This window comes from Bos indicus x Bos taurus, chromosome 23 (assembly GCF_003369695.1).
Source record: "Bos indicus x Bos taurus breed Angus x Brahman F1 hybrid chromosome 23, Bos_hybrid_MaternalHap_v2.0, whole genome shotgun sequence".
Lineage (NCBI taxonomy): Eukaryota > Metazoa > Chordata > Mammalia > Artiodactyla > Bovidae > Bos > Bos indicus x Bos taurus.
Genome location: NC_040098.1, coordinates 10,321,989 through 10,349,794, shown reverse-complemented (window position 1 = coordinate 10,349,794; position 27,806 = coordinate 10,321,989). Strand labels below are relative to the sequence as shown.

Sequence of the window (27,806 nt, the reverse complement as noted above, 5' to 3'; positions counted from 1 at the left end):
CTGACCTCTCTGAGCCTCAATTTCCCCATACATAAAAAAGAGAATAATAATATCCATCTCTCAGGGTTGCCATGACAAATAACCTGAGAAATTTCCAGACACAGAATATATGTTCAATAAACACTTCTGGGCAATATCAACAGTGGTGCTTTCTCATGTGCCAAACACTTAATCCTCAGAAAAACCCTATAAGGGAAGCCCTATTATTTTCCCTATTTTATCAACATGGGAACCGAAGCACAGGGAAGTGAATAACTTGACCAAAGTCGCCCAGTTGGTAAGTGGCAGAGTGGACTTTCCTAGCCACTGTATTATACTGTATTCTTCCTGGGATCTATAACTGGACTTAAGAAGAGAGAAAATGGTAGGAGAGATAGACAACAAACCTGCTGCATAATTTATTCTAACAGCAGTTTTTATTCGGAAGTGTGCCTCCAAACTTGGTGGCAGTCTGGGGACAGGTGGTCCCTGGCTTGCTTGTTGACTCTTTCCCAGCCCAGGGCATAGGGCCCTTGGAGTTAAGGCACAGGGTCAAGTTCTCAAGGATCAACATCTCTGACAGCCTCAGTGGTCTGAGGCCTGGGGCTGGTGCAAAAAAAAAAAGAACGAGTTTCCAATCCAGGCTGTTTCACGGTCCGAGGGCCTGGGCCCTGGGCACCAGGGCTGCAGCTTCTTCTTCTGCAGAGGCTGGTGTCACCCACAGGCCAGCTGTGGCCAGGTCCTGATAGGCGTGAGATTGGGGGCAAGAGATTAGTTTTCTGGTGCCAGGTCCAGTTTATCTTCCTGAGAGGCAGAAGCTGAGCTGGAAGCGTCTTCCCCACCATTGAGGGACTTCTGTTGGTCACTGCTGCTGGGTGAGGGGGTCTTGTTGTCTCGGGATCCCCAGCGAGTCAGGCGCTTTAGGGAGGAGTCGCGGCGGGCAAGTAGAGGGGCCTGAAAGCCTGTGAAGGAGCTGCTGGTGGTGGGACGTTTGTCTGGCAGAGAAAAGGCAGGTATGAGGAAGCAGCAAGGTGTGCACAAAGGGGAGAAGTTGAGGGGCTTCACCTCAGCCCTCAGGGGAGAGGAGCACCCCCTGACCTGCAGTGCTCTGCTGGCTCTGCAGATGTGGGGGTCTCCCTCCTCCCTCCCTTGTCCCTCTCCATTCCATGGAAAGCTCCAGGGTCTAACCCTTCTCACCTCCAGGTTTAATTGGATGCATGAGCCGGTTCATCTGGACATTCCAGTGTTTCACGTTGGTACTAGCCTGGCGCAACTTCTGTTGAGCAGCCTGTGGGGACAGGACCAGTGGAGAGTGGTCAGAGCCACCATCCAAGACAGCAAGTCTCAACCTTTTCAGGTTCACAGGCCCCTTAGGATCCGACAAAGGCTATTGATCATCTCCCCAGAAAAACTCATGTATGTTCATAAAGAGCTATGTGTATGAACAAAGTTGGCATCCAATTTCAGGGGACTCAAAGACCCTCAAATAGTCAAAAATAATCATAAGTATAGTTTCTACTTATCAAGCAACTAAAATGTACTAATATCTTACTTAACTTCCAGAGAAGAAGCTAAGAAACAAATTCAAAAGAGGTTAAGTGACTTGCCCAGGGACAAACATGGAGCTCTGAACCACTGTGTCACATCACCTGTCCAGGACCTGATGCAGAAACCTCTGCTCCAGTGCTTATCTAGCCATTAGCAGCGGCTGTGGGGTGGGGAATCACAGAGGAATTTTCTCTTTTTATGATACTTATTTCTGTGTTTGAATTTTTTTACAATGACCATGTATGCCAACAAAGCAAAATAAAATAATGAATACTAATAAAAATAAAACATCAAACATTTGTCCTTTAAAAAAAATCTTCTATGGAGATTTGGGCTCCAAAGAGTGGAACCAAAGTGCAGGGTTAGAAAAGTAGGGGCTGGAAGAGTAGGAGGAAAAAAATTTTGCCCAGATGAGTAACAATGATAAAAAGAGCAGTTAATGTTTCTTCAGTGCTTACTGAATATTAAGTATCATGTGCTATCTTGTTTAACCTTTATAGCAATGCAATTACCAGTCCCCTTTCCCAAATGAGGGACCTGGAGCTCAGAGAGGTTAGGCCATTTGTCAGAGGCCACACAGTCAGGCAATGGTACAGCCTGAGGGACAGAGCACCAGGGAAGGTTCCAGAGCCTGTGCCATGGCTCACCCTGCCGCCTGCGACCTGTTCCACCCCAGGCCTCACCTCCACATCCTCGTCGGCCCTCTGCCGGTTCTGCCGCACCTCTTCCAGCTGCTGCTGGGCCTGCTGCAGGGAGCGGCTCTGCAGGGCCATCTCCTGCTGCAGCTCCTGCTTCTCCTGCTGTGCCCGTTCGATGTAGCGCTCCTGTTCCTCCTTCAGCTGCAACAGCTGCTTCAGCTTCTCCTCCTCCTCCTCTAGCAGTCTGCGGGGTGTCCACTGTGTCACCTCTGAGGCCGAGGCACCTCACAGGTGCTCAACAGGTAGGAGGGTGGGGGCGTCAGGGAGGGGAAGCAGAAGGGGCCGCCTGGTCCTACCTGGTCTGGGCGAGGCGCACGGCCTCCTCGTCCTGCCGAGCTTTCACCTCCAGCTGCAGGGCCTCCTGGAGCCTCTGTTGCATCTCCTCCAGCTCCTTGATGCGCTGCCGCTGCCGGGCAGCCTCCTCCTTCTTCAGCTCCATCTCAGCCTGCATGGAGGCCCGGGCCTGCATGGGGGACAGGGAGCCAGGTCAGCGGGGTCCCGGCGGAGGAAGGTTGCCGGTATGCTGCCCTTTCCCCAGGGCTTTGTGAGGCCAGCCCAGCTAGTTATCTCTGGATGAGGGTCTGGGGAGTTCCTTCATGTCAGGTTTTCCTGATCTGATCCCCTTCTGAAAACCTGACTAGGTCAGATAAGGATCAGTGAACCACATGGGGGAAAGGGGCTCAAGTCATCCCCTTATTAGCACCAGCCTTAATAGTTATTATTATACATTGTAATATAATGTTTTATAATTATAATTAGGCTAGTGCTAGCAAGGAAACGACCATAATTATAATTGTTAGAGCAGTTATAACTCAGAAGTATTTCCTTAGTTGATCCTCCTTTCCACACCTCTATAAACCAAGTTCTATTGGCATCAACATGTCACAGGTAACTGAGGCACAGAAAGGCCAAGTAACTTACCTGAGATCACAGGGTTCCTAAGAGGCAGAGCTGGTATGGAACCCACAGTGTCTCGACTCCAGATCTAGATCTCTTAAATCTTAAATCTAGTTGCCTCTACACCTCTAGTCCGTCTCCAAGTTCATCCTGTCTTCTTCCCATCCTACCTTCTCCAGACTGGCCTTATTATAAATTCAGATCAAGTCAGGTCCCACATAGTCCAACCTCGGTCCAAATTCATCCCCAGACACAAGGTCTTTAGCAGCTCCTCTGTCAAGGTCCCGCCCCCTAGCCAGTCAAGGTCTCCCAACCTGGCTTCACTCTACACCTATCACTCTGCTCCATCCTTCCCAATTCGAAGGCTCGGGCCCCGCCCCACACCGTCTCTCCTCTCAAGCCACCCTTCTGCCTGGTCCCTTACCCCATAGGCCCTGTCCCCATCCCGTACCTATCTCTGTTCCCCGCCAAAATCCCTCAAGACAAGCCCCACCTCTACGCATATCCCACAGTGTGTGGCTCCGCCCCCAGCCCAGGCCCCGCCCCCCGGCGCTCAGCACCTGGCGGGCCCTCACCCCTCGGCCCACCGCCTCCCCCCGGGTGCAGCCACACCTGCTCCGCCTCGCGCAGCTGGACCTCGAGCGCCTGCTGGAGCTCCCGGTGCTGGCTGCGGCGCCGCTCCTCCTCCTCCTGCATTAGGCGCTCCGCCTGCCGCTGCGCCTCCTGCAGCAGCTCCAGCTCCTGAAGCTTCCTCTCCTTCTCCTCCTGCAGCTGCTGCAGCCGCAGCATCTCCTCCTCCTTGGCAGCCCGGCGCCTCTCTCGCTGCTCCCGCTGCTCGCGCCGCTTCTGCTTCAGGTCCTTGTGCAGCGACGTCTTCCCCTCGGCCTGCAGCCGGATCGCCGTCTGGATGGCTGCGGAGGGAGCGGGAGGGGCTAGCCAGGGACAGGGGGGCCTCCAGGGAGCCCACCGCCAGAAAGGGGCCTTTGGAGTGGCTCCTATTCAGCTTCCGGCCCCCTGCTGGGCAAAGGGCTCTCATTCCCTTTTCACCGATGAGGCGCCTGGGGTCCAGCCGGGTCCAGGCCACCCCGCTAGCACTCACCAGCTGTCCACTCCTGGCGCTGACGCGTGTCGGAGGCGCTCATCTCATAGGTGCGAGAGGCAGTCTTCACACAGAACATGCAGCGCTTCCCCTCTCGGTCGGGCAGCACCTGGGAGAAGGCCCAGACAGGCTGGCTTCACTGGGGTCAAGGGCCACACCCGCCCCAGGGGGGCTCCAGCTCCAGCCCCTACCCCTTTGGCTGACCATCATCTCCTCCTGGCACCCCTTCCACCCACTCTGCCAGGAGCCTGCGTGGCCTGGTTTGGACGTTAGTGTGCCCACAACTCTTACAGCCTTTGCTCTTTGAAGATGGGACAGCTCTATTACTATCTCTCTGTGGGGCCTACACACAGTGACCACTGAGTGTTTATCTAGATCAGGGCTCAACATCTCTCATGATAGGGTCCTCATTAATGAGACCATTCATTTCCACAGAAGCCTGCCTGCTGAGAAAGTTCTCCATTCATTCGTTCCACAGATATTCTGTAGTGTCTACAGGCTACTCATTGCTCATATGGGATACTACTAAGATGTGCCTAACAGACCAAATCCCTGCCTTGCCTAAGCTTACATTCTAGTGGAAAATAATAGCTACCCACTGAGCTTCATGTGTTCTAGAGTCTGTACCAGGCATAGATTATTAGCTCCATCTTACACAGAAAGAAACTGAGGCTCTAAGAGGTCCAGGAACCTGCCTGATTCACACTGCATGTTAGTGGTGGAGGTGGATTTCTGCCTAGATCTGTGCTCTTTGCACAATGATAGCTGTTTCCTTACATGACAAAGATGGATACAGCCTAGAATGGCTATAATAATGTTTTTCATGTAAAAAAACAAGTGTTAGCGAGAAATTGGAGCTTTCATTTACTACTGGTGAGAAGGTAAGATGGTGCAGCCACCATGGAAAAGAGTTTGGCTGCTCCTCAAAAATTACATAGAATTACTATGTGATTCAGCAATTCTACTCCTAGGTATGTGCCTTGAGAAAAGAAAATATATATCCACCCAGGAACTTGTACATGGATATTCATAACAGCATTATGCATAATAGCAAAATGATGGAAACCACCCAATACCCACCAATGAATGAATAGATAAACAAAATATGGTCCATCCATGCAGTGAAATATTATTCACCCATTAAAAGGAATGAAGTCCTGATTCATGCCAAAACATGCTTGAAAATGTTATACTAAGTGAAAGAAGCCAGGTACAAAAGGACAAATGGTGTATGATTCCACTTATATGAGGCTCCTAGAATAGGCAAATTCCTAGAGATGGAAAGCAGAATAGAGGTTACCAGGGACTGGAGGGAGGGGAGAATGAGTTATTGATTAATGGGTACAGAGCTGCTATTGAGGATGATAAAAATAAAAAGCTTTGGAAATAGATAATTGGGACGGTTACATGTGAATGTACTTAATACTACTGAATTGTAACACTTAAAATGGTTAAAATAGCAAATATCATGTTATATAAATATTTTTTACTATAGTTTTTTAAATTGTTGCTTTAAGCCTCTAAAATAATGGACAGAGTCAAAGGAGGAAAAGGGGATAGGAAAGGAGAAAGAATAGGGGAATACAGAGTGGCCAAAGTAAAAGCGTTAGTCACTCAGTCATGTCTGCTTCTTTGCAACCCACGGACTGTCGCCAACAGGGTCTTCTGTCCATGGGATTCTTTGGGAAAGAATACTGGAGTGGGTTGCCATTTCCTTCTCCAGGGGATCTTCCCAACCAGGGATCAAACTTGGGTCTCCTGCATTGCAGGCAGCTTCTTTACCATCTGAGCCACCAGGGAAGTCCTTATCTGGTCTGTTGCCAAAGGGAATGGAATTTGAGTGATGGAGAGAGACCTTTAAAGAGGACTTTTAGAAAATTTTGCTGGATAGAGTGAGTCATAAGTTATCGCCTCTGAAATCTTTAGCAAAGTCCACATCATTCACCATTGACTTTAGTATTGGATTTGATTTGCAGTTTTGTTTTTTAAAAAAAGTGCTGAGGAGAGGAGCCAAGATGGCAGAGGAGTAGGACGGGGAGAACACTTTCTCCCCGACAAATTCATCAAAAGAGCATTTAAACGTCGAGTAAATTCCACAAAACAACTTCTGAATGCCGGCAGAGGACATCAGGCACCCAGAAAAGCAACCCAACTCTTCGAAAGGAGAGAGAAGAAATACAGCTCCACCCACCAGAACACCGACACAAGCTTCCCTAACCAGGAATCCTTGACAAGCCATCTGTACAAACCCACACACAGTGAGGAAACGCCACAATAAAGAGAACTCCACAAACTGCCAGAATACAGAAAGGACACCCCAAACTCAGCAATTTAAACAAGATGAAGAGACAGAGGAATACTCAGCAGATAAAGGAACAGGATAAATGCCCACCAAACCAAACAAAAGAGGAAGAGATAGGGAATCTACCTGATAAAGAATTCCGAATAATGATAGTGAAATTCATCCAAAATCTTGAAACTAAAATGGAATCACAGATAAATAGCCTGGAGACAAGGATTGAGAAGATGCAAGAAAGGTTTAACAAGGACCTAGAAGAAATAAAAAAGAGTCAATATATAATGAATAATGCAATAAGTGAAATTAAAAACACTCTGGAGGCAACAAATAGTAGAATAACAGAGGCAGAAGACAGGATTAGTGAATTAGAAGATAGAATGGTAGAAATAAATGAATCAGAGAGGATAAAAGAAAAACGAATTAAAAGAAATGAGGACAATCTCAGAGACCTCCAGGACAATATTAAACGCTACAACATTCGAATCATAGGGGTTCCAGAAGAAGAAGACAAAAAGAAAGACCATGAGAAAATACTTGAGGAGATAATAGTGGAAAACTTCCCTAAAATGGGGAAGGAAATAATCACCCAAGTACAAGAAACCCAGAGAGTCCCAAACAGGATAAACCCAAGGAGAAACACCCCAAGACACATATTAATCAAATTAACAAAGATCAAACACAAAGAACAAATATTAAAAGCAGCAAGGGAAAAACAACAAATAACACACAAGGGAATTCCCATAAGGATAACAGCTGATCTTTCAATAGAAACTCTTCAAGCCAGGAGGGAATGGCAAGACATACTTAAAATGATGAAAGAAAATAACCTACAGCCCAGATTATTGTACCCAGCAAGGATCTCATTCAAGTATGAAGGAGAAATCAAAAGCTTTTCAGACAAGCAAAAGCTGAGAGAATTCTGCACCACCAAACCAGCTCTCCAACAAATACTAAAGGATATTCTCTAGACAGGAAACGCAAAAACAGTGTATAAACTCGAACCCAAAACAATAAAGTAAATGGCAACGGGATCATACTTATCAGTAATTACCTTAAACGTAAATGGGTTGAATGCCCCAACCAAAAGACAAAGACTGGCTGAATGGATACAAAAACAAGACCCCTACATATGTTGTCTACAAGAGACCCACCTCAAAACAGGGGACACATACAGACTGAAAGTGAAGGGCTGGAAAAAGATTTTCCATGCAAATAGGGACCAAAAGAAAGCAGGAGTAGCAATACTCATATCAGATAAAATAGACTGTAAAACAAAGGCTGTGAAAAGAGACAAAGAAGGTCACTACATAATGATCAAAGGATCAATCCAAGAAGAAGATATAACAATTATAAATATATATGCACCCAACACGGGAGCACCACAGTATGTAAGACAAATGCTAACAAGTATGAAAGGAGAAATTAACAATAACACAATAATAGTGGGAGACTTTAATACCCCACTTACACCTATGGATAGATCAACTAAACAGAAAATTAACAAGGAAACACAAACTTTAAACGATACAATAGACCAGTTAGACCTAATTGATATCTACAGGACATTTCATCCCAAAACAATGAATTTCACCTTTTTCTCAAGCGCACATGGAACCTTCTCCAGGATAGATCACATCCTGGGCCATAAAGCTAGCCTTGGTAAATTCAAAAAAATAGAAATCATTCCAAGCATTTTTTCTGACCACAATGCAGTAAGATTAGATCTCAATTACAGGAGAAAAACTATTAAAAATTCCAACATATGGAGGCTGAACAACACACTGCTGAATAACCAACAAATCACAGAAGAAATCAAAAAAGAAATCAAAATTTGCATAGAAACGAATGAAAATGAAAACACAACAACCCAAAACCTGTGGGACACGGTAAAAGCAGTCCTAAGGGGAAAGTTCATAGCAATACAGGCACACCTCAAGAAACAAGAAAAAAGTCAAATAAATAACCTAACTCTACACCTAAAGCAACTAGAAAAGGAAGAAATGAAGAACCCCAGGGTTAGTAGAAGGAAAGAAATCTTAAAAATTAGAGCAGAAATAAATGCAAAAGAAACAAAAGAGACCATAGCAAAAATCAACAAAACCAAAAGCTGGTTCTTTGAAAGGATAAATAAAATTGACAAACCATTAGCCAGACTCATCAAGAAACAAAGGGAGAAAAATCAAATCAACAAAATTAGAAACGAAAATGGAGAGATCACAACAGACAACACAGAAATACAAAGGATCATAAGAGACTACTATCAACAATTATATGCCAATAAAATAGACAACGTGGAAGAAATGGACAAATTCTTAGAAAAGTACAACTTTCCAAAACTGGACCAGGAAGAAACAGAAAATCTTAACAGACCCATCACAAGCATGGAAATTGAAACTGTAATCAAAAATCTTCCAGCAAACAAAAGCCCCGGTCCAGATGGCTTCACAGCTGAATTCTACCAAAAATTTAGAGAAGAGCTAACACCTATCCTGCTCAAACTCTTCCAGAAAATTGCAGAGGAAGGTAAACTTCCAAACTCATTCTATGAGGCCACCATCACCCTGATACCAAAACCTGACAAAGATGCCACAAAAAAAGAAAACTACAGGCCAATATCACTGATGAACATAGATGCAAAAATCCTTAACAAAATTCTAGCAATCAGAATCCAACAACACATTACAAAGATCATACACCATGATCAAGTGGGCTTTATCCCAGGGATGCAAGGATTCTTCAATATCTGCAAATCAATCAATGTAATACACCACATTAACAAATTGAAAAATAAAAACCATATGATTATCTCAATAGATGCAGAGAAAGCCTTTGACAAAATTCAACATCCATTTATGATAAAAACTCTCCAGAAAGCAGGAATAGAAGGAACATACCTCAACATAATAAAAGCTATATATGACAAACCCACAGCAAACATTATCCTCAATGGTGAAAAATTGAAAGCATTTCCTCTAAAGTCAGAAACAAGACAAGGGTGCCCACTTTCACCATTACTATTCAACATAGTTTTGGAAGTTTTGGCCACAGCAATCAGAGCAGAAAAAGAAATAAAAGGAATCCAAATTGGAAAAGAAGAAGTAAAACTCTCACTATTTGCAGATGACATGATCCTCTACATAGAAAACCCTAAAGATTCCACCAGAAAATTACTAGAAATAATCAATGACTATAGTAAAGTTTCAGGATATAAAATCAACACACAGAAATCCCTTGCATTCCTATACACTAATAATGAGAAAACAGAAAGAGAAATTAAGGAAACAATTCCATTCACCATTGCAACAGAAAGAATAAAATACTTAGGAATAAATCTACCTAAAGAAACTAAAGACCTATATATAGAAAACTATAAAACACTGGTGAAAGAAATCAAAGAGGACACTAATAGATGGAGAAATATACCATGTTCATGGATTGGAAGAATCAATATAGTGAAAATGAGTATACTACCCAAAGCAATTTATAGATTCAACGCAATCCCTATCAAGCTACCAACAGTATTCTTCACAGAGCTAGAACAAATAATTTCACAATTTGTATGGAAATACAAAAAACCTCGAATAGCCAAAGCGATCTTGAGAAAGAAGAATGGAACTGGAGGAATCAACCTACCTGACTTCAGGCTCTACTACAAAGCCACAGTTATCAAGACAGTATGGTACTGGCACAAAGACAGAAATATTGATCAATGGAATAAAATAGAAAGCCCAGAGATAAATCCATGCACATATGGACACCTTATCTTTGACAAAGGAGGCAAGAATATACAATGGATTAAAGACAATCTCTTTAACAAGTGGTGCTGGGAAATCTGGTCAACCACTTGTAAAAGAATGAAACTGGACCACTTTCTAACACCATACACAAAAATAAACTCAAAATGGATTAAAGATCTAAACGTAAGACCAGAAACTATAAAACTCCTAGAGGAGAACATAGGCAAAACACTCTCCCACATACATCACAGCAGGATCCTCTATGACCCACCTCCCAGAATATTGGAAATAAAAGCAAAAATAAACAAATGGGACCTAATTAACCTTAAAAGCTTCTGCACATCAAAGGAAACTATTAGCAAGGTGAAAAGACAGCCTTCAGAATGGGAGAAAATAATAGCAAATGAAGCAACTGACAAACAACTAATCTCAAAAACATACAAGCAACTCCTACAGCTCAACTCCAGAAAAATAAACGACCCAATCAAAAAATGGGCCAAAGATCTAAATAGACATTTCTCCAAAGAAGACATACAGATGGCTAACAAACACATGAAAAGATGCTCAACATCACTCATTATCAGAGAAATGCAAATCAAAACCACTATGAGGTACCATTTCACACCAGTCAGAATGGCTGCGATCCAAAAGTCTACAAATAATAAATGCTGGAGAGGGTGTGGAGAAAAGGGAACCCTCTTACACTGTTGGTGGGAATGCAAACTAGTACAGCCACTATGGAGAACAGTGTGGAGATTCCTTAAAAAACTGGAAATAGAACTGCCTTATGATCCAGCAACCCCACTGCTGGGCATACACACTGAGGAAACCAGAAGGGAAAGAGACACGTGTACCCCAATGTTCATCGCAGCACTGTTTATAATAGCCAAGACATGGAAGCAACCTAGATGTCCATCAGCAGATGAATGGATAAGAAAGCAGTGGTACATACACACAATGGAGTATTACTCCGCCATTAAAAAGAATACATTTGAATCAGTTCTAATGAGGTGGATGAAACTGGAGCCTATTATACAGAGTGAAGTAAGCCAGAAGGAAAAACATAAATGCAGTATACTAACGCATATATATAGAATTTAGAAAGATGGTAACAATAACCCGGTGTACGAGACAGCAAAAGAGACACTGATGTATAGAACAGTCTTATGGACTCTGTGGGAGAGGGAGAGGGTGGGAAGATTTGGGAGAATGGCAATGAAACATGTAAAATATCATGTAGGAAACGAGTTGCCAGTCCAGGTTCGATGCACGATGCTGGATGCTTGGGGCTGGTGCACTGGGACGGCCCAGAGGGATGGTATGGGGAGGGAGGAGGGAGGAGGGTTCGGGATGGGGAACACATGTATACCTGTGGCGGATTCATTTTGATATTTGGCAAAACTAGTACAATTATGTAAAGTTTAAAAATAAAATAAAATTAGGAAAAAAATAAAAAAATAAAAAAAGTGCTGACATAAGCAATCTAAAATAACAACAACAACAAATGAACAGACATAATGAAACCTAAATAGAGTTACAGTTTCAGAGAAAAAAAACAGATTTGTTTGCCAGAGGGTAAGGGTGTAGAAAGAAGGAAGAAAAAGTTGAGGGAGATTAAGTGGTGCAAACTTCCAGTTGCAAAATGTGAGTCATGGGTATAAAATGAATAGTGTGGGGAATACAGTCAACAATTATGATTACATAGTTATCTTTGTATGGTGACCTATCGTAAGTAGAACTATCGTGGACATCAGTTTGAAATACATAGAAATATTGAATCATTATGCTGTGTAACAGGAATTAACATAGTGTTGCAGGTCAATTATACTTCAAAAACAAACAAAAATATCCATATAAGGAGAGATCAGATTTGTGGTTACCGAGAGGTGGGAAGGGGGGTTGTTGAGGGGATAGGGGAGGGGGAATTAGATGAAGGCAGTCAAAAGGTACAAACTTCCAGATATAAAATAAGAAAGTTTACTAGGGATGTAACATGCAACATGAAAAATATAATAAACACTGCTGTAGATTATATTAAAATATGAAGCTTCCCTGGTGGCTCAGTGGTAAAGAATCTACCTGCTAATGCAAGAGTCTCAGGTTCTGTCCCTGGGTTGGGAAGATCCCCTGGAGAAGGAAGTGGCAACCCACTCCAGTATTCTTGCCTGGGAAATCCCATGGACAGAGGAGCGTGGTGGGCTACAGTCCACGGGGCCACAAAAGAGTCAGACGCAACTTAGCAACTGCGTGTATGCTAAGTCGCTTCAGTCCTGTCCCACTCTGTGCGATGCTATGGACTGTAGCCTGCCAGTTTCTTCTGTCCATGGGGATTCTCAAGGCAAGAATACTGGAGTGGGTTGCCATGCCCTCCTCCAGAGGATCTTCCCAACCCAGAGATTGAACCTGCATCTCCCGTGGCTCCTGCATTGGGGGGTGAATTCTTTATGGATAAGTCACCGGGGAAGCTTAAACAACAACAAATGTTATATATAAAAGTTGTTGAGAGAGTAAATCCTAAGATTACTCATCACAGAAAAAAAAATTTTTTTTATTTAATTTTGTACCTATATGAGGTGACAGATGTTCACTAAACTTATTGTGCTAATCAGTTTATGATATGTATAAGTCAAATCACTATGCTGTACACCTTAAATGTACACAGTGCTCTATGTCCATAATATCTGAATGAAACTGGAAGGAAAAACTAAAGTGTGTTACTTTTCTAAAAGAAAAAAAAAGTGCTGACATGGCTGAGAATGGCCCTGAGGCATTCAGGTATACAGTTGACCCTTGAACAGCTCAGGGTTTAGGGGTACCAAACCTCTGCCGGGTCAAAAATCCACTTATAACTTTAAAGTCAGCCTGGTGGCTCAGACTGTAAAGAATCCGCCTGCAATGCAAGAGACCTGGGTTTGATCCTGGGGTTGAGAAGATTCCCTGGAGAAGGGAATGGTTACCCACTCCAGTACTCTTGCCTGGAGAATTCCAGGGACAGAGGAGCCTGATGGGCTACAGTCCACAGAGTCGCAAAGAGTCAGACAGAACTGAGTGACTTTCACTTTCAGTATCCAGTTATATCATTTGCGGATTCAACCAACTGTGGATGGTGCAGTACTGTATGTATTTATTGAAAAAAAATCCACGTATAAGTAGACCCACCAAGTTCCAACCCACGTTGTTCAGGGGTTAGTTGTTTTTGGGTTGCACTCACCTAAGCAGGAATCTTAGGTGGGGAAGTCACTGGGGCTTCCCGCCTTGCCCTCCTCCTGACCCCTTGCCCTCAGGCTACACCAGAGCCCTTCTGGGCCTTGCTCCAGTATGCGCTCCACCCCTTCACCTGTCGCCCTCACCTCCACACAGCACTGCGCATCCAGCGGGATCATACCCCTCTTCTCCTTGCACTCTTCACTCCCAAAATAGCAGAGGCAGCTGGGCTGCAGCTGGAACCAGCGTTCTGCCCAGTTCCTCCGCAGGTGCCCTCGCTTCCACAGGTAGCCCTGCCAGAGCCAGAGCAAAGTCAGAGGCATCCTCGGCCCCGCCCCCACCCTCCTTGGGGTCCGCCCCTGGTCCCCAGCCAGGCCTGACCTGCTTCAGGACGTCTTGGATGAGCTCCTGGTAGACCTCGTGGATGGCCATGCTGAGTGTGTCCCGCCCGACGCCTCGCAGACAGCGGCCTGAGTTGAAGAGCTCCAGGAACTGCCAGACGCTGAGCCCCCCACTGCTCTGGGCTGCCTGGGCCTCCTGAGCCAGCAGCTCCTCCAGCTCCCCCAAGCCCACCTCCAAGCTCATGCTGCTGAGCACCTTCTTCAGTAGGTATTCCACCTGGAGGGAAGGAGGGAAGGCTTGGTGGCCGCAGTAGGTGGTGTTTCTGGTGTCGACACCAGGGGTCGCTACCATCAGGCTCCCAGAGCTAGGGCAGAAGTGACCACGGACAGGAGATGGCAGGTTGGGGGGGTGGATGAGTGTCAGAGGACTAAATGACTAAACACGGGTGGACTCCTGAGTAGAGATTTGGGAGGGGATCCTGGGGCCCCAGCTTCAATTCAGATATCCCCTCCCCAAGCTCCAGTCCTTCCTGCCTTGAATCAAGGGCACGGTGAGGTGGGAGCTGAGGACTGGGGGCCAGGCAGAGACAGCGAGTCATAGAAAACGTCAGCGGGGGACAAGGGCCCTCTCGTTCAATCTCCTCACTCTGCAGAAGGCAAAACTGACGTTCAAGGGAGGGGGAAGTGACTTGTTTTGAATCGCACAGCAAGTTGGTAGCAGCCAGAGCTCAATTCAGATCAACACCCCATGAGTCTTTATTCCACGCCCCCAGCCCCAGCCCTGGGGATCCTTCCCTTGTCAGAGGGCAAGGGGATGGGTGGGAGCGAGCAGGGCAGGGACAGGAAACCTGTTGCAGAGGAACAGGAAGTGGTGGTTGGGGTACATCCTGCTGCAGTTTGTTCACACTGCGTGTTGATCACAAAAGTGAGCAGATTTCTGGCCTCAGAGAGGCCACCTCGCCTTGCTGGCAAGGGTCTGACAAAGGTACCCGGCCAGGTGTCTGTGTCTGTGAAGACAGACACATGTCCTTCTGCTGTCCCAGCAGCTTCTTGGAAAACTCTCTGCAGGACTTTCACTCTGGGGACTACTGGGTCTTGGCTGGGAGTGGGGTGGGGGCACCCCCACTCTTCCCACAGACAGAAGTGAGGGCATGAACCTGAGTGCAGTTAGACAGGCCAAGACCTCTCGTAAATACAGCAGACCGCCTCCCCCACCATTGTGCCCTACTCGAAAGATCTAGATTCGCCCTGGGATCTTTACCACCACCAGAGGGCAGAAAGGGTCAGGAGAAGGCTGAGTGGACAGGGGAGTGGGGGAGTGGAGGGAGGGGGCAGGCTGGCTGCCGAAGGGGTCACCTGCCCCAGCTTCACCCATGAACTGAGAAGGTTGAAGCTGGGTTCTAGGCTGATGTTCCCAGGATGCCCTCTCTCTGGGGTCTGAGCTGATTCCGTCCTGGCTCCCCCCTGTATTGTAGGAGACAGGAAGAGAAAATCTGGAACCAGGGCCAGACTCGGTCGCCCACTTGGGAGTGACTGGAGAGATGTCCCTGGAAGGTCTCTATTCCCCTAAAATAGCACCCTTCTCAGTTTGCCACAGTGCCTGAAATCCTGCCATTTGATTTTAAATGTTTTCGTTTCAAAACGCTCAGTAATGTATCAGGCATTCACACCTCTGTGTAAACAGTTTGCAGAATCATTTTCCTACTGTGAGAGCGAGCAGGGCCTTGAAGGAAGTATAGTTTTGAACCTCCTGGGAGAAGGTATCATTGCTCTGACATGGGCAGGTCTAAGTGTCTGGAGATGAGTGGGTGTAACAGGTAGCCAGTGGAGAGATAAAGAAGACAGAGGATGTGGGGAAGTCAAGAGACAATTTGGCCTCCTTCATGGTTTTGTTGAGGCCTGTCCCTAAGTGATAAAGTCCCTGGGGCTCACCTCATCAGGAACCATGATCAGAGGGTACTTGTCCTCAGACAGGAAGTTGAAGAGGCACCAGAGTCGGAAGGCATCCTGATTGGAGAGCATGCTGTTCCCGTTGCTATCCACCTGGTAGTTCTTCTTCGCCGTCAGGGTCCAGCACAGCTCGTCAAAGTGCTCCTTAACAAAAGCCCCCTCTTCCACCTGCCCCCAGGCCTGCAAGTCAGCTGCGAAGGCTGCCTTGGCCCAGCTCCACCACCCAACTAGGCTCCAGCTGGCTTCTCAGGGTCATCTGTTTCCCTGCTCCCCACCCTGCCATGCTGGGACTCTCACCTGAGTAATCCCTGAGCTGATGATCAGGGAGCTGTCTGGCCAACCAGCCTGACCCCCAAACCCCCAGCCCTGCCACATGCATCACTTCCCCACATCCACATCCACCCAAGTTCCCGATCCATAGAGGAGCTCAGTCCCTCAGGCTGGGGAGAAAGAAGGGGAAGCCCAGGAGGAAATGAACAGTCAAGAAGAACTTGAGAAGACAGTGACAGCTAGGAGGAGTGGAGGGGACAGACTTAGCGGAGCTGGAAAGCGCTTGTAAAATGACAGCTGAAAGCTAGGCAGGGGGGGGGGGGTGAAGATTGTGGGGAAGGTGGAGGCGAGGATAGAGAGGAGGGAGCTGGAGTGAGTTTTAAGGGGGGCAAAGAAGGGGCAAGTGACGGGGATGTGAAGGGTGGAGATGGGGGCATGGGTGGACAGAGGGGACAGAGATGGGGTTCATGGAGGGAGGAGTTGGGGTGGCAAGGAATTAGGGTGCTGGCCAGGGTGGGAAGTGGAGAGAGGTGAAAGGGGCCCTCACCTTGTCCAGGATGTACTTGTTGAGGTAGGGCATGTATCCCTGGCTGGACACGGGACCATCGTCATCGTCTCGGAAGTGCTCCTCCAGGGCCACGGGGTCATGAGGGATGTGCAAGACGGTGTACAGGTTGTGGGACAGCACCTGAGACAGAGCGGGGCTTGCCTTCCTGAGCCCCGGCAGAGCTGGGCCACAGGGCTGCTCCCCTTCCCCTGTCGTCCTCACCCCCATCCGGCTAAGCCTTCTACACGCATTATTTAGCTCAATCATAACTAAAACTTCTCTCTCCCTCTCTCTCTCTTTATATATATATACACACACATATGCATATATACACATATACACATACAATAAATAAAAAGTCCATCTAGTCAAGGCTATGGTTTTTCCAGTAGTCACATATGGATGTGAGAGTTGGACTATAAAGAAAGCTGAGCACCGGAGAATTGATGCCTTTGACCTGCAGTGCTGGAGAAGACTCTTGAGAGTCTCTTGGACTGCAAGGAGATCCAACTAGTCCATCCTAAAGGAAATCAGTCCTGAATATTCATTGGAAGGACTGATGCTGAAGCTGAAACTCCAATACTTTGGCCACCTGATGTGAAGAACTGACTCATTGGAAAAGACCCAGATGCTGGGAAAGATTGAAGGCAGGTGGAGAAGGGGACGACAGAGGATGAGATGGTTGGATGGCATCACTGACTCAATGGACATGAGTTTGAGTAAGCTGCAGGAGTTGGTGATGGACAGGGAAGCCTGGTGTGCTGCAGTCCATGGGGTCGCAAAGAATCAGACACGTCAGTGACTGAATTGAACTGAACACTCACAATGGAATGTAATTCAGTCATGAAAAACTGAATGAAATCTTGCCATTTGCAACAACATGGATGGACCCTGAGGGCATTATGCCAAGTGAAATAATCTGACAGAGAAAGACAAATACAGTATGATCTCATTTAAATGTGGAATTTTATAAAAAGGGAAAAGAAGGGATCCACAGATACAGAGACCAGATTGGTGGTTGCAAGAGGTATCGGTGGTGAGAGAAATGGGTGAAGGTCCTCAAAAGGTACAAACTTCCAGTTTTTAAATACGTCATGGGAACATAATACACGGCATGGTAACCATAATGAGTAATACTGTATGCCATCTGAAAGTAGCTAAGAGAGTAGGTCTTAAAAATTTTCATTGCAAGAAAAACAATTTTTTAAACCATGCATGGCAATGAATGTTAACTAGGCGTCTCGTGATCATTTCACAATATATGCAAATAAAGAATCATTACATTGTACACCTGAAATTAAAGTGTCAATTATACCTCAATAAAAACCAAAAAAGTAAAAACACATGCACTTGCTATGCAACAAGAACTGTGCTCAGTACTTTGCATATATTTCCCTTAACGCCCAGAACAACTGTTAACATCCTCATTTGACAGATGAAAAAGACCCCTGGACTCTGAGATGTTAAGTAATTCACCCAAAGGCACAGAGCTGGCAGGGCTGGGATTCAAGCCCAGGTAGCCATGCTCTTTGGCACTCATTAGGCAGGCGTGTCCTCTTTCTGCAGATGGGGACACAGAGGTTCAAGGGACTCAGTTACTTGCATAAGGACTCAGTGAACAAAAGCCTAAGATTCCAGTTCAGCTCAGCAGATCCCAAGGTTCAGGGGCAGAAACCTAACATCTACCGTCAGAGACTCGGGGTCAGGCTGAATTGTGCCTGGAGTCCAGTGAGCCTGCTCCAGGAAAGGCGTGTTCAGTTCCAGCAACTGCCCTTCTAAAGATGAAAGGAAGCTGGAGAGGGTGCCAAGAAGGGGCACAAGAAATGGTCCATGGGGTGTGGATGACAAGGCTAAAAGGGATGATGACGGGGGAAACGGGTAGGTTAACAAACCCATCACATTAGCACAAAGAGTTTGAAGCTTGAACAAGGAGATCAGGAAAAAAATAAAACTGTCTTGGTTTTAGCACTTATCACAGAAAGTGTGAATGAGGAAAAACTGTCACCTATTCTGTGCCAGCCACTGTATGAGGTGCTTTCTATACCCCAGATCTAATCTCGGCGACCGTGATATCCAGACATTAGTGTCCCTGTCTTCCAGATGAAGATGCTCAGGCTTGGAGAAGTTAAGAATAAGTGGCAGAGGGATTTCCCTGGGGGTCCAGTGGCTAAGTCTAAGCCTCCACAGTTCCGGCACAGGGGGCCTGGGTTCGATCCCTGGTCAGGGAACTAGATCCCACATGCCACAACTAAGATCCAAGATCTCCCCAACCCCATGCCGCAACTAGGACTTGGCATGGCCAAATAAACAAATATTTTAAAAAAGTAAGTGGCAGAGCTGAGGTTGGAAACAGGTGTTCCTGACTCTGAAGGCAGCTTCCCTATTAAAATATTGACCTCACCTTCATCTCCCAATTATATAGTAAACTCTGGAGACAACACCATGTCTTCATCTGCACACCCAAGGTAGTCAATAAATGCTGTATTCAAGGGCTGCTTCACCACCAGCAGTTCAGCTTGGAGGCAGCTCCTCTGAGGCAGGAGCTGGCAACGCCTCCCAGCTGGTGTGCCTACTGTCTTGATTTCCTTATTCTCTTTTGTGAGAGGAGAGGGACAAGGGTTTGAGACTTCTCCCCAATATTTTCCTGAGCCTCAGGTTCAACTCAGCAAAGTGGGAAGTTGGGGGGCCCAGTGATGGGGTCAGTATTTCTATTTTCCCTCACTTTCCCTGCCTGGGCAGTTATCTGTGGCCCCCACCCCAACCCTCATTCCCATCATCTTCAAATTATCTCATGTGCCATCTATAGTTTTGCTTTTCTCTTATTCTAAAGGACATCTGGAGTTTCTTCCTGATGAACTCTGCCTTCTTTTCTTATTTTGGTAACATAGCCTTGATTTTCCTTTGAGAAATACCTCTCCTCCATTTTCAGTATCTGTGGTATTAGCCGTTTGCACCCCTACCCCATCTGGCTGCAGGGATGGGCACTTTTGAGTCACAGTGTTTGGTCTGAGAACACACATGACCAATTCTAGACCACTGAGAAGCAGTCCTGGGATTTTTGCTTCCTCTAGGGGAGAAGAGGTATATTCTTTCCATGGGTAAACCTGGAAAGAGTTAAGGTGCTGGAAGACAGATGCAGCTAACATCTTTGTCCACCCTGAATATTCATTGGGAGGACTGACGCTGAAGCCGAAGCTCCAAAACTCTGGACATCTGATACGTAGAACTGACTCATTGCAAAACACCCTGATGCTGATAAAGATTGAAGGCATGAAGAGAAGGGGGCGGCAGAGGATGAGGTGGTTGGATGGCATCACTGACTCAATGGACATGAGTTTGAGCAAACTCCAGGAGATGGTGAAGGACAGGGAAGCCTGGCGTGCTGCAGTCCATGGGGTTGCAAAGAATCGGACACCACTGAGCAACTGGACGACAACAACAAGGACAGAGAATACTATCAAGCTATCAGGTCAAGTAATAAAGAGAGTCGTCATCTGAGGACCTAGATCCAGCCAAGCCTGAAGCCAATACTATGCTTGGAGTTTCGTTTATGTGAGCCAAGATATAACATCTCCCTTAAGCTATTTTGAGTTTGGTTTCTACCACCTGTAATCAGAGAAGACATGATTAACACATCTATGGTCATAGGATACTAATCCACACTCCAAGAGGTGCCACTGCTAAATGCTTGCACTTAAAATCCAGAGTGACCAACACAAGAGAAATACCCACTTCTGAAGAGACAGGTGTTATTCTAAGTTTCACACACTTCTACCTGCTGTCTCCTGGCCTCTTCAAATTAACCATGTCCTTATGTTTCTTCGAGTTTCCCAGAGCACCTCTTTGAGGAAGCTTCCTGCATAGCCCAGCCAAATGCTACACTCTAGTGACGGGGGAACATGGAAGGCCAGGGACCTTCACTTTCTAGTTGTGAGGCCTTGAAGAAACTTCTTCACTCCCTAAGCCTCAGTTTCATTGTCAGTAAAATGGGATAATACCCACCACGCAGAGGGCCCGTGAGGGCAGAGTAAGATGATATATAGATAGAGTGCCAGAGCAAATATAAGTTCCCTCCTTGTATAGTAAGTGTGATTTTTTTTTTAACCTAACAAATTAACAAAGATGCAAAAGACTGATCCTATCCAGTATTGAGGAGATTGTGGAGAAATGGGGATTCAAATGCCTTACTGCCAAGGTGTGAATCGGTAGTCTTTCTAGAGGGCAAGACTCTATCAGATGTAAAATTGGGCATGACCCCAGCATTTTTAATCATCCAACCTACAGATGCTCAAGGGAACAGAGCTAACTGTACAAGAATGCCCACTGAAACGCTGTTTAGAATACAAAGCATTGGGAAATGCCTGGCAGTTCAGTGACTGGGGCTCTGAGCTTCCAGTGAGTGGGGCGCAGGTTTGATTCCTCATCAGAGAACTAAGATCTTACATGCCCTGGCACAATCTGCCACCACCCCCCCCCCAAAAAAAGAGAATATATAAAGCATTGGAGACAGCTTGAGTCTCCTTCAAGAGGGGACAGGTATACCACATCATGGACCCGTGTGTGGTTGAAAAATTTTACTTCTGCTACATGTGTGCTTTCGGGCAAGTGATTTTTAACTTCCCCAAGATTTTAGTCTCCTCTTTGAGGAAAATAAGGGGGCCTGCTCCACAGGCTGTTTTAGAACAAAGCGTAGCACCTTGCACACAGTGCAATAAAAGGTATTGCTTAATAAAGGTTGTGAGCTATTTTTATTATTATATTTGTGTGAACAGACATGGAAAGATATGTATACTATACTGGCAGGTGGAAAAAAGTACGCTCTAGAAAGAATTATCTCTAAAATAATATGTGTGCAAATATTAGGTTGAACCATTTTAAACTGCTATTTGAGTAGGCCAAAACAATCAAATGTCAGCGATTTCATATGGTTCTATCTAATGTGTTTATTTGTACATAGAAAAAAATCTAGAAGACTCAGCAACTGTTAACAACTATCACCCTACCACCCTCCCCAGGGAAGGGAGGGACTTTCACCTTCTTTAACACTATTTTTGTCTTTGAATTTTTTTTAACCAGTAAAATATATTTTACTTTTATAACAAATTTCAACTTCTTTAAAAAGCACAATTTTCTGTGCTTTTTATTGTTTTTATGACAAAAAATGTAAACTCTAGTGATAGAAAACACAGGGTGCCATTAACCCCTGTTATTAATATACCCTGCTATTAAGTTGCTTTGTAATAATGTTCTTTTGCTATTTCTTGTTTGTGTGAGCATTTCTGGCTGTTCTACATTCCTTGAGGGCTGCAAGGACTCTCATCTTAACCTTGACTCCAGAGCTCAGCAGCGTGTCCCCTACACGCTCAATGTTTTTGATTAAACTCCCCTTAAGTCTAACGTAAGTGCTGCAGTGGTTTTCCAAGGTTCTCAGGGTGAAATCTTGGAGTCCTTCCAGAGATTTCACTCTATACCTTCTCTGACCTCATCCCTCTTGCTCCCTTCTGTCTAGCCACTCTGACCCCTTAGACATTCCCCGGACATGCCAGGCATGCCCTTGTCTCAGGGCCCTGGCACTTTCTATTTCTTCAGCCTGAAACATTCTTCGTCCCGGCCACTGCACGGCTCACACCCTCTCCACCTTCTCGGGGGGGTGGGGGTGGGGGGCTTCTCTGACCACCTTATTTAAATCTGTAATCTCATCCCTCTACTCCCCACACTCCCTATCCTCACTTCTGCTTTATTTTTCCTCCATGTCATGTATCATGAGTTCTGACTTATTGTGTTTATTCATCTGCGTTCTCTGACTAGAATGGTCAACCCAAGGGTGCAGGTTTTTTTGTCTGTTTTATTTTATTCACGGCTGTACCACTGGGTCTGGCATAATGGATACTCAATAAATATCTACTGAATGAACTTACGTGCTTCAAGAGAAGAAATGGGAGAAACACAAAAGTCAGATGGATGTGGATTGAATCTCTCTACACTAACCTCGCTGGGCTTTACTTTTCACACCTCTAAAAATGGAGTTCAAGGAGACTTTGCAGACCTCCTCTCCCCGCCAGGACAAGAGCTGCCACCCAGCAGCACACAGCTGTCTGAACCGTTCCTCTCCTGGGTTCGCTGGCCCACGCTGTCCTCTAAGACCTCTGTCACTTGTACCTTATGCCAGTGGAATTTGAGGAACCCCGGCAGAGGCTCTGACTCCTGTGAGCTATCAGGACAAAGAGGAATCAAAGGCTCCAGACACTGAGGTGAACCCTGGAGAAATCAGCTGACCTCAGATTGCCAGGCTTCCTGTGGCTGGGCGCGGAGGGGCGGGGAGGGGAGGGAAGGGGCTGGGGGCGGGCAGAGGGCGTGACCAGAGGAGGGTCCTGCAGGAAAGGAAACGGCGGCGGGAGCGTGCGCAGCAGTCACCTGCCGATTTCAATCACTCCTTAGCCCCGGAGGCGGGGATGCTCCTGATCCTGCTTTTACAAGGGAGGAAACCAATGCTCAGAGAAGTGAAGTGTCTTCTTTAGAGTCCAAGTCTGACCCTAAAGCCCTACACTAGACCTTCAAGCTACGTGGGCTCAGATTAAGCATCAGAATCACCTGGGGAGCTGGTTGAAACTGAAATCTGCCAGGGCCCGCCCAGACCTACTGACTCAGAGTTTCCAGGGGTGGGGTCCAGGTGTCTGCAGTTTTCACAAGTTGGCATTCGGGCTTCCCCAGGGAGGGCTCTGTCTCCCCCACCCACCCAGGCAGCCCCTGACCTCTGGGTTGGCAGCCATTGACCTTTGAGAGGCATCATTTATTCACTGTTTCCTCTGTAGGAGTGTGGGGGAGTGGTTCTCCCCTGGGGGCATGTGGTGTGTGTGTGGGGGGGGGTGGGGGGGGAGGGGGGTGGGGGGGTGGTTCTCCCCTGGGGGCGTATGTGTGTGTTGTGTGCAGCTCAGTCATGTCTGACTCTTTGTGACCCCATGGACTGTAGCCCACCAGGCTTCTCTGTCTATAGGATTTTCCAGGCAAGAATACTAGAGTGGGTTGCCATTTCCTTCGATCCCAACTTAGGGATCGAACTTGCGTCTCTTGAGTCTCCTGCATTGGCAGGCGGGTTCTTTACCACTGGCGCTACCTGGAAAGTTCCCTAAAAACTCAAGTGCAGCGATACAGTGGGTGCCAGGCCCATGATCCTGTAGTTCTTAGACTTCAGGAGTAGATGAAGATACAGAGCATTTGGGCATCCTTAAAAGTACCAATCACTAACTGCAAAGAGAATGACTAATTTCTCTCTTTTACATGGCCCGTAGTCTTTAAATGTATCCAGGTGCTAAGTGATTCTTTTAAAATTTATAGATTCTTTTTAAGAGTCACTGAATATATTTTCCTCAACTAGTGGGTACTAAAGCAAAACTACTAACATGAGGGAGGAGCACCAGGAATTTTAAAAGCCAATCTCTGGATTGGCTGGTTGCCTGTTGAGAGCAAGAAAGGGCTGGAGGGATTGGGTGTAGGCATCACAGGAAAGATGGAGGCTCAGAGAAGGAAGCAGAGAGGAGAGGCTGTGTCAGGATCAGTTTCACCTACTTGATAAACTTTGTTAAAATTTACTTTTCTAGGCTAGCTGGAGAGCTTGGTGATCCCCAGTTCAGCCCTTGGGCTTTATAGCTCAGAGCTGGGCAGTGACTTGCCTAAGGTCACCCTGCTGGGGAGCAACAATATAGGTATTGGCCTGTATGGCTCTGAGTCAAGGGCTCTGTATCACTGAATCATCCTTCCCTCCTTCACACTCTAGACTGAGAAGATGACAGCAGGCAGATGTCAGGGCAAAGCTGAGGACCTGTCATCAGATTCCTGAACTGGAGTTGTTATTAACTTCCCTTCACCTAGAGGAGGGCTTCCCTGGTGGGCTCAGCAGTAGAGAATCTTGCCTGTGATGCAGGAGACCTGGGTTTGATCCCTGGGTCAGGAAGGTCCCCTGGAGAAGGCAATGGCAACCCACTCCAGTAATATTGCCTGGAGAATCCCGTGGACAGAGGAGCCTGGCAGGCTGCAGTTCATAGGTTTGCACCGAGTTGGACACGTCTAAAGCAGCAGCAGCACCTAGGGGAAGCCTGTTGTCCCTCTCCAGAGGAGGCAGAGCCCGAAACTCAGAGGCTCTCAGTGGGCATGACTCCCTCCCTGGGTCCCAGGACTGCCCCGAGTGCCAACTAGAGGCTCAGGATTCTGGGACCCCACAGAGTCAAGCAGGAAAGGCCCCAGTTCACCCTCCCTGCCTTGCCTCTGCTCCTGCTGGTCAAGGGGAAGTGGTAGGCCTCCTAGGATCCTCATCGACACACACTGCTCTAACCATACACCCAGTCTCAGGCCCCTCAGAGAAGACAATCCTGACTCCTTGGGGGTACTTCTCAGAGGATTTGCTGTTCTTCCTCCTCCTTCTGGCCCCCTCTGGGCTCTGCCTAGGATGGCCGGTGGCAGCCTTTCTGCCAACATGTTGGAGAGAAGTGGGTGACTGTCCCAGCTTGCTCTGGGCTGGTGCAGGTCCCCCGGCCTCTTCCCAAGAGAGGACGCCAAGGCCAGGGACAGTTTTGGTGAGGACAGGCTGACCCCAAGGTCTTTTCCCTCCTCACCCAGTCTTTCCGGGGAGGGAGTGTGCCCTGCTGGTCTCTATCTCTCATCTGCTTCTTCCTCTGCCTTCTGACCACTTCTCTATTGCTCTTTTGCCTTTCCGGCATCCCCACCCCCAGCACTATCACTACTTCCTCCCATCCCAGGCTCTAGTATCACGGGCTGGTGGGAGGACTGCCTTCCTCATCTCTCTCTCCTATGACACGGGCCCTGCAGTTTCTGGGCTGGTGGGAGGACTGCCTTCCTCATCTCTCTCTCCTATGACATGGGCCCTGCAGTTTCTGGTCCACCTGCCGCCGGGCCTGAGACTCCCACTGCTACTCGAGTTCCCAGAATAGACACGTTTTCTGTTGATGGATTGAAATCTACCACTAATCCTGTATGACCGCAGAAGCTGCTGGCAGTGGGCTCATTGTGAGCTGTGATGTAGTACAAAGACAGTGGATGGATGCTTCGATTATGCATCCTCCCCTTGCAATCTCCCTTGTAAATACTCAACGGGTGGGGGTGGTGGCACAGGCATCTGCCCAGTTAGAGGCCAAGACAGAAGCTCCAACTAAGAGGCTTACTGCCTGGTGGGCTCAGGAAATCTAAATGCAGTACCTTCCACTTATGAGGGAAATAGAGAGCCTGGAGGTGTCACAGGGGCCACAGCTAATGGAGTGGTGGAAAACGGAGACAACAAACTATGGAGGTTGGGATTGTTCCTGGAAGATATTAAAGAGGCGACATGGGAAGTGGATATAGGACATGGAGTTTCTGCAAGGATGGGTTTTGAATGATCTGCTTTTCCTCTGTCTGCCCTGCAGAGCTCACTAGACTACATAACCTGCAATAAGACGATTTAAGTAGAATGTGAGGAAGAACCTGCCTCTTGGGAGATTCTCTCAGATGATCAAAGGTGGTCGTGGACTCTCCTTCCTGGGAGAGCCAAGAATCATTTACTAGATGCTCACAAGTCTGGCTAAGGGGTCGATTATGGGATAGGACCAGGTTGGGAGATCCAAGTTCATCATGTCCAAGTTCAGCAAAGTAGAGGGAGGGGAAACAATGCCTATCCTGTCCCATTCGTCTCTAGGGTTTCCAGGTACCTGCTCAGTCATTTAGAATGGAGGTTTCCTTGAGACTATACTCCTCCTTTGTTGGGGGAGGGGAGGGCGACAGAAGAGATACAGGAGTCTGTGGCCTAGCCTCATGCCAGGCGCATACCTGGTGCTCAATGTTTGTAGAGTGAATGAATGAACCCCGAAGGCGGATCCCAGGGGGCTGAGGCCTCCCTCATCCTGTCCCCCTGTGCCCCCAGCTCCAGTGACCTAGGGCCTTGCTTCTTGCCCGCTAATGAGCGTGAAGGCAGCACTAACCCAGGAGTGCAGGACAGAAACTTTTTGGTCTCCCAGGAATTATCTAGGACCAAGCAATGAACTTCAGGGCCATCACTGATGGGGCTCTTCCTGGACTCAGATTCTACCCCTTCCCTGCTAGAGGTCTCAAGGCCTAAGATAAGTTTTCCAACCTGGTGGGCGTGAGGGGGTTGGTGAACGGCAGTATGATGGGGTCTTCAGTCCTTGCCCCTTCCCAGTTCTGTCCCACCTAGGAGGCAGGGTGCAGAGTAGATGGTCTCCTGCCAAGGACGATTGAGCCCTTGGGGCCATGAGAGGCTCTTGAACCCTTTCTCTCAGCTCTGGGAGGAAGTGACTGACAAGTACTAGCTAACTGTCTCTCTTCAAAGCCAGGAGGAAGCAGCAGGAGGGAGTAAGGTGCATGCCCAAGCTTGACTCTGGGGAGACATGTGCTCATCACATGGAATCTGGGATGTAGCTTGGCTCATGGCCCTCAGAAACCTCAGAACCCCATGATGCCGCCTCTGCTCTCCTGAGAGTTTGGGTCGGGGCCCTGCACACACCTCACTGGGGCCTCTGGATGGTGGGCGGCAGCATCCACCAGGCCATGTCACCCCAGTTACCCAGCACCGGCCCCTCACCCTCCCGAGGCCCCTGGCTAGCTGGGGTGCCCCTGGAGGAGCGCAGGGTTCGCGCCTAGCTCCCAGGAAGCAAGGGCTGCTGAGGCGCAGCTGCCGGCCTCCCCTGCGCCCCGGGTGCCCCTCACCTTGAGCTGGGACTTGGAGACCTTGCCGCTCTTCTCCACGTCCAGTGCGGTGAATGCGTACCAGATGGACTTAAGCAGCTCCTTGCGCAGGGCCATGGCTGAGGCGCCCGCCCGGCCCAGGGGCGGCTCTGACACCAAGATCCGGTTTCAGGAAATGCAAACGGCAGCAGAGACCGCAGCAGGGCCACGGCGCGGACCAAGAGCTCCACCTGCCTGCTCTCGCAGGCTCCCGCGCTGGCAGGACCCAGCCTGTTGCTCAGTGGCCCCGCTCCCTGCTTGGGACTGGGGACCAAGCCCTGGGGAGCTATGGCCCTAGCTCTATTCAACCTGGTTCCCTGGGCGTGAGGCCCTTTGGGAGCCTCCTGGGCCCCCAGAGGCAGCTTGCTGAAGGAAAAGTGAGCCCGTCCTGACTTTGGAGTCAGACAGCAAGGGGCAGGTCCTGTACCAATCCCACACTTACCAGGTGGTGTACCAATCCCACACTTACCAGGTGGGAGGCTTTGGATGAACAACGTAACCTCTTC

General features: G+C 47.6%; 1 protein-coding gene across 1 annotated transcript; it reads right to left on the bottom strand.

Moving 5' to 3' along the window:
* Positions 1–394: 394 nt before the first annotated feature.
* On the bottom strand, positions 395–27,439 carry DEF6 (DEF6, guanine nucleotide exchange factor). The gene is made up of 11 exons (XM_027524418.1): positions 27,283–27,439; positions 16,570–16,710; positions 15,735–15,920; positions 13,843–14,079; positions 13,608–13,754; positions 4,222–4,330; positions 3,735–4,033; positions 2,522–2,688; positions 2,211–2,409; positions 1,177–1,267; positions 395–974 (listed from the first exon to the last, which is right to left on the bottom strand). Exons 1-11 carry the CDS (start codon positions 27,376–27,378, stop codon positions 751–753), a joined length of 1,896 nt encoding a protein of 631 aa, XP_027380219.1. The 5' UTR covers positions 27,379–27,439; the 3' UTR covers positions 395–750.
* Positions 27,440–27,806: the final 367 nt, after the last annotated feature.

Coding starts and splice junctions, on each gene's coding strand:
- DEF6 (XM_027524418.1), bottom strand. CDS start 27,378: ATGGCCCTGCGCAAGGAGCTGCTTAAGTCCATCTGGTACGCATTCACC. Junction 16,711..27,282: donor TCTCCAAGTCCCAGCTCAAG/GTGAGGGGCACC, acceptor GCTCTGTCTCAG/GTGCTGTCCCACAACCTGTA. Junction 15,921..16,569: donor ACAAGTACATCCTGGACAAG/GTGAGGGCCCCT, acceptor GCCTGGGGGCAG/GTGGAAGAGGGGGCTTTTGT.